General features: G+C 31.7%; 1 protein-coding gene across 26 annotated transcripts; it reads right to left on the bottom strand.

The window, feature by feature from the left end:
• Positions 1-1,827: 1,827 nt before the first annotated feature.
• On the bottom strand, positions 1,828-6,186 carry LOC145093051 (uncharacterized). Of its 26 annotated transcripts, XM_079031088.1 has the most exons (7): positions 3,762-4,255; positions 3,344-3,423; positions 2,830-2,947; positions 2,690-2,742; positions 2,350-2,485; positions 2,182-2,259; positions 1,828-2,091 (listed from the first exon to the last, which is right to left on the bottom strand). In XM_079031088.1, exons 1-4 carry the CDS (start codon positions 3,849-3,851, stop codon positions 2,728-2,730), a joined length of 303 nt encoding a protein of 100 aa, XP_078887214.1. In that variant the 5' UTR covers positions 3,852-4,255; the 3' UTR covers positions 1,828-2,091; positions 2,182-2,259; positions 2,350-2,485; positions 2,690-2,727. The 26 variants fall into 26 exon arrangements, 6 of the variants coding, with proteins under 6 accessions (XP_078887214.1, XP_078887213.1, XP_078887215.1 ...); XR_013702749.1 differs by lacking the exon at positions 3,762-4,255 and adding exons at positions 5,262-5,332; positions 5,574-5,614; positions 5,762-6,183 and having other exon boundaries at positions 2,350-3,423; XR_013702747.1 differs by having other exon boundaries at positions 2,350-2,742; positions 2,830-2,941; positions 3,006-3,423; positions 3,712-4,256.
• Between the last annotated feature and the right edge of the window lie 200 nt (positions 6,187-6,386).

Below are 6,386 nucleotides of genomic sequence, written 5' to 3'. Positions count from 1 at the left end.
TCTAATAGAGACATTGCATCTTGGAAGACATAGTTTTATTGTTTATAGTTCAATTTTAACATAATGAAGACTCAAATTTACAACCTTTTGCAGGTAGACGACACCAAATATGTCGAGAAACATGGAAATTTGAATAAGATGGCAATGTTGTCAATGGTGGCAATAGTTGAAGCGTGTGTGACTTTCATGTTTAAGAGTTAACCTTAGCTTATGAATGGTTATGATTGGAAAATTTATGTGTAATGTGTATATGTTTGTATTGATGTTATTCCTTATGATTCCATATCAATCTAAAGCATTTGTAATAAAAAGAGATATGTGTTGCATGTATGATATTAGTTTAAGATATTATTTTTGTTTATCTTGCAAAGACAATGATATATTTTTATTCAATAACTTTGAAAGTGATTTATTAATATTGAAATCTAACTATATGATTATAGATTAAATGAACTAGAATAAATATTTGAAAAACTCTTAAGTCTAAAAATTCTATTTATTTTAACTTTATTTTATTTTAGCAGTCCGTAGAGTTTAAAAAACAAATAGTCTTCTTCTTGTAGACTGCAAACATTTGTTTCACCTCTTCTTCTGCAGATGTCTGCGGATGCAACAGACTACAAACATTTTACATCTTAAAAATTAAGCAACACCTTATTATCCATTAGGTGTGAGAAAGACTTCTAGAAAGTTTGGATAAGTAGCTTGAAGGATGTAACACCCTATTTTTACCGTTCCATAGGATTCAATAGAAATCATTGTTTATAAAATTTGAAGTAGAAATATATTACGTTTTAGCCCAAGTAACCATCTTAAACATGTAGGAAACATCAATACAGTTTTCGTAGATATATAAAACACTTAGATCCAACTTCGTATGAAGAAGTTATGCTTCTTCGAAGTTTCGCAAGTAAACCGACACGGCTCTACGTATCGTAAAATGTGAATTTTTGATAAATCACTTTTTAGCCTATAAGATCAAAATGAAAGTCATTGTAGTCATTAAACCGAAAGCGTGCATATAAGGACAATTTCAGTAATATGTTCTTAATAAAATTACCTAATGAACTTCTTTAACTATCAAATCAATATTTATATTTTATATTTTCTTTGTTTTTATTAATTATAATATAAATAGTTACATAAAATCTAATAATAATAATAATAATAATAATAATAATAATAACTAGAAGTGTGCCCTCGCTTCGCTACGGGTAGGGGAAAGTCGGGCAATGTAATTTGTCAGCAAATTGAACCTCATATTTGGGGGAAAATAAAGTATGTTGCCCGTATTGTTAAAAAGAGTAAAGTACATCGCTATTTACTGTATTTCGGCTTTTCATTTAAGAATAATGTCTTTATAAGAAAATATCATCCTATTCTTCAAAGATAAAGAGAAAAAAAACCCCACCAAATGAAAATCAATCTAGAAAAAAGAATCACATTAAGAAATGTTTCATTTTCTCAAGGATACACATTAGGCTATAGATAACAACCTACTTTTTAGCAATGTCAAAAACAAATTTGTTTTCAGATAAAAGTAGCATATCAAAACTATACATCAACTAAAACCACAATCACTTATAAGAAAATTAAAAGAATTTCCCATATTAAGAATATCTTCCCATATTAAGAAAAATACCCAATTAATCTTGGTAATAAATAAAATCAAAAATACATCAAACAAAAGAGAATTACAAAGAACCAAAAACATTCTAGAAAGGCTTACACACCATGAGCTTCAAAAATTCCTAACCTTGGAAGCACATTCTTGAAAAAAAAGTATGAAATCATTTTTGTCTGTCTCTTCAATTAAAATGAGGGGTATAAAAGTCAAAAACATCTTTTTTCATATGGATGAATCAAAAACACAACTGGAAATATGAAATATCTCCTCCCCACTTAAAAAAGGTAAGAGAGTGATTTGCTTTTGATTTCTTGTTTGTGCAAATGACGAAAATGCCCATATAGTCATAGAAAATAATATGTAAATTAAAGAAACATGCACGAATTCTGGAATAAGAACGTGAAATTTTGGATCATTGGTTGCATAGTGATGTAGCATGGAGTCATAAATAGGAGGTAATATATCTGCATATGGAAAAAAAAGATTAAATAATGAAAAATTAAAAGTAATTAATTATTTTTATTTATTTTCAGTAAACATGGATGGTGGCTCACAGTGTCTGTCTAGTAGCATGATTTGAGATGTAAAATTGTAAATCAAGTACACAGACAATATGTTGTCAAACTGTCAAACTACAAATGACCAGTGTTTTATAAATAATAATAAACTATTCAATAAAATAATTAAATAAAAAACAACAAATATAAGGATGAAGTTATTACCAGTAAACAGTCCTTTGTTGCATCTCCATCTTCCTCATTAAACTGTACTTCATCATCAAAATCATCTCATAAATGGCAAGACAACAACATATTTTATTATTCGTCTATCTTCCCGCTTCTTCCCTTAGAACATTAACTATAAGAGAAACAAATAACTTCAGCTTGTAGCATGCCATATGTCAAAAATTGACCAATTAAATATTTTCATACATGGCAATTGGATTTTTTTTTTTTAAAAAAAAAAGAGAGAATAAAAAAGAGAAAAAGAAAACACTAAATGTATTAAGGCAAAAGGAACACCCATTTAGTCAATGAACTGAATCAATAATACAAGTTGTACCCATGAAGCATTTTCGTCACCATGTTCAGTTGTAGCAGCTATCCCTTCACATACTGAACCCACAAATTTAGTGTACATATCTTATGTATCACTTATAGATACAACAACAATATATGAAACGCATCAGATGATTTACTTACACTGAGGAAAATTATGGATGTGAAGTAAAAGTAAAAGGATTTACTTTTAATGATTCTTCTTGATCTTGAGATACTATTCTTGTATATGGGTTCTTTTCCATGAATCTGAAACCTATAACTAAAAAATTAAACCCATTTAATTTCTTTATTTTTTGCTTCATATAGGGAGAACATACCTCTCAAGTTACTTATGCTAACTATTAGACCCAAACATCTGGTTGGATAGGCATTTCATCAAGCGCCTTCTGGCCACCTTTCATAGATGAAGTTTCCATGTATGAAGAGGGAATTGTTTAAATTAAAATTCTTAAAAGGCTATTTATGTGTAAAAAGTTATTAAATATTCATTAGTATAACAATATTTAGAAGAAAAGAACTTCAATGTTTAGAAGAATCACTTTAGTGTCCTCGGAAAACAACTTTATTTCTTTCTTTAAATCGCTACCTACACGTGACAAGCTCATCTTAATCACTAGGAAACGACACATCAAACGGAATCGAAGAAGAAACTGACCTAACACCAAACTCAATATGTCTACTAATCTTCTTCATTGCCACTCTTCTTGATCCCCTAACGTTCGAATTCAAATTCACCTGCAAGTTAACGTTCTTAAGTTTAGCTTATTTATCCAACATGGTCCAACTTACTTATCGACAATCTATAAACCAATAGCGGAGATGAAAATGCCCTACAATGGCTAAGTTAGTAGATAAAATCGCTTGGTTTTGTGCATTACATGGAAATTAGGAACCAAACAAGAGGAGTGTTAAACACAATTTTCGAAAAAATGAACTTGAATAAAAATACTAGACAGAAAAATGTAGAAACTTGGGTGAAGCATTCCATCGATCAGCTAGAATGCATCATGTCTCCCCAGGTACCTGAACTGGCTAACCAGTATGAAAGTTATTCTTCCCAAACAGAAACGAACCAAATAGTCGACACAGAATTGAGACGAAGTTAATAAATGAGGAAACAGTTCCCGGTGACAGACGGAGGAGTCGATAATGGAGGAAGGCATTTTCGACGGTTTGTATATCTTTACAGAACCGAAATCCCGAGGCAAGGTCAGCAACCGGAGATTCTCTTTGGGCGGTGTCAACTGTGGTGGCTGTTGATGGAGGCGCCAACTTCGAGACTTCCAATAGTAGTAGAAGTCGACCTTATCAGTCGATTTCTCTAGTGTAGCCACAATCGGCGGCGAGGAGGTAGCCTCTGGCTCCTTTTCCTTCCGACTGATTGAACATATCAGTCAAAAGGTGACTTCAGAGACGCGCCACCGTTGGTGGTATCTGGAAAATTAGGAACATGTAGAAGTGAACAATCGGGTGGAGATAGAGAAAAAAAAAGGAAAGAGGAACGATGCTCTAATTGCAAAGCGGCTCGAGGTAGCAAATACTCTTTGATCGAGAGAGAGAGAGATAACAATCTATACCACTTTGATTGGAGAACAAAACGACGGAGAAGGAGAAGCGGACACGTATCTGTGAGTATGACTCTCCGACCACCACCACCATTAACCATCCCACTCCAACAAAATGCTTTTGAAAAGTTACGACATTTGACAACTTTGTATAAGAGAAGGGACTATTTCTGCCAACACCTTAGGAACTTTGATTTTCCTAAGGTGAGACAATTATAATATATATATATATATATATATATATATATATATATATATATATATATATATATATATATAATAATAAAAACTAGAAAAGTTCCCCTGCGTAGGCGTAGCGGGGGTTGGGTTTGGATTAAACCACTGTCGAAAGGAAGGAGGTAACGGTACATGCTTTATTCATTTATCATCATACGTTTGTAAATTGTGATTGAATTACATATTGTCATCCATCGAAACTTGCATTACACTCATACAAAAGTAATGCCATGAGTGATCACACTCAATTACACCATTTCAAAGTAGAATAGACGTTGCCTAAAAAAACAACAAAAATAAAAGTTATTTTTTCTAATTTTGACATCAAAAAAATAGAACAAAAAAACATTTTTTGAGGAAGTTCTTGAAATGAACTCCATGTTGCTCCTTTCAGTTGAGGAACACCATCCACAATAGTGCCATTATCTAATGTATAAGATTGATGCATTATATCCAAATTATTAATTGAAAAGCTAAAAATAGCCAAAAAGGTCAACAACCTAATGAGTAAGTCATCAATAGATTTGCCATAACAGGAATACAAATGAAAAAATTATAACTTTTCTTTCATGGGTATCAACACTTATCATCCACACATACTTATAATAATCTAAAGAGTTGGAAATTGTAATCATAGTGTTTACGAATTGATTCCAGAAATTAAGTTTAATTTCGAGAACTTGACCTTTATTAAAATTTTTAAAAAAATCGAAAAAAGTAGAAAAATACTGAAAGATTATCCAAAACTTGTTAACATATCATTTCATGTACCAAGATGGACATCAGCTGTTGGTGAAGCTCTCCTAAGCACTGAAGAACCGATCCAACCATTCCATGACCACCTGTGAAGTTTAACAAAACTGTTCATAAGTGACAATTTACAAATCTACATGCATTTTATGATCATGAGATAAAAATATGAAATGGTGATTGTATTAAACTAAATGGTTCATATACTAATTTCAAGCAAAGTGTGCAATCAAATTCACCCATGGAGTCTCCTCCCAAGTATATTGGTTGCTGTTCTTCTTTACCTACATTTTTACAACTACTTAAGTTTCAATAACTTTAAAAGACAAATACCAATGAAGCTTGCTACTATTCCACGAATTATGGATCTTCATCTGCAAGATAAACCAACAAAATTAAGAAAAATGATTTTTTTTGGGTATTTGGTTTAGTTGGGCATTTCAACAAACAGGTGGTGGGCATGGATAGAAAGACATATATGAACATAGAAAAACTCTCTTAAATAAAATCGGGGTAGGTACCTGGAAAATGCAAATCATATCTCTCTAAGACGTGAAAGCGCTAAATCGAACCACCTGAATTTGTTCTTGCTATTGCTTCCTGGTCAGATTGAATATTTAACCATTCAAAATTCTCACAAGCAAAACATCAAACAACTTGTGGGCATTAAAATTTACTATATACCTTGTTAAACATAAAACATCCCTGTAATGAAAGAGAAGTATGGACGTGAACTGTAGTTTTTTGCTAACTATTTTCACAAAGCATTTACGTAAGGAAGAACCCAACTTCGCTAATGGATCAAAACGAAACCAAATAAATAGAAACAGTTGCACCTTTGAACATATTTTACTCTTTCAATCTACAAAGGGATGTCAAAAAAAGATTTTGAGAATCGCATAAACAAATGAAAACAGGAAAATACCTTATCAGGGCTCATCCCAAACCAAAAATGTTGTATTTTTGTTGGATTAGTGTCTAAGTCCATAACTATTTTGGTATGTACTTGACCCGATTATGAGCATGGTCATTTTGGGTTGCCTTCACCATAACAATATGTAGGATGAATTAAGGAGAGAAAGGTTTAAATATGATTTACTAATATATTATGAGAATAGTATATTAAAGGAGAAATCATATCGTTTA

Source organism: Lactuca serriola, chromosome 3, assembly GCF_051521515.1.
Source record: "Lactuca serriola cultivar US96UC23 chromosome 3, Lser_US96UC23_V15, whole genome shotgun sequence".
In the NCBI taxonomy this organism is placed as follows: domain Eukaryota; kingdom Viridiplantae; phylum Streptophyta; class Magnoliopsida; order Asterales; family Asteraceae; genus Lactuca; species Lactuca serriola.
The sequence above is the reverse complement of the archived record's forward strand: the minus strand, read 5'-3'. Positions and strand labels throughout refer to the sequence as shown.

Coding starts and splice junctions, on each gene's coding strand:
- LOC145093051 (XM_079031087.1), bottom strand. CDS start 3,851: ATGCCTTCCTCCATTATCGACTCCTCCGTCTGTCACCGGGAACTGTTT. Junction 3,424..3,761: donor AATTCTGTGTCGACTATTTG/GTTCGTTTCTGT, acceptor GTTAACTTGCAG/GTGAATTTGAATTCGAACGT. Junction 2,948..3,343: donor CATATTGAGTTTGGTGTTAG/GTCAGTTTCTTC, acceptor TTAATTTTTTAG/TTATAGGTTTCAGATTCATG.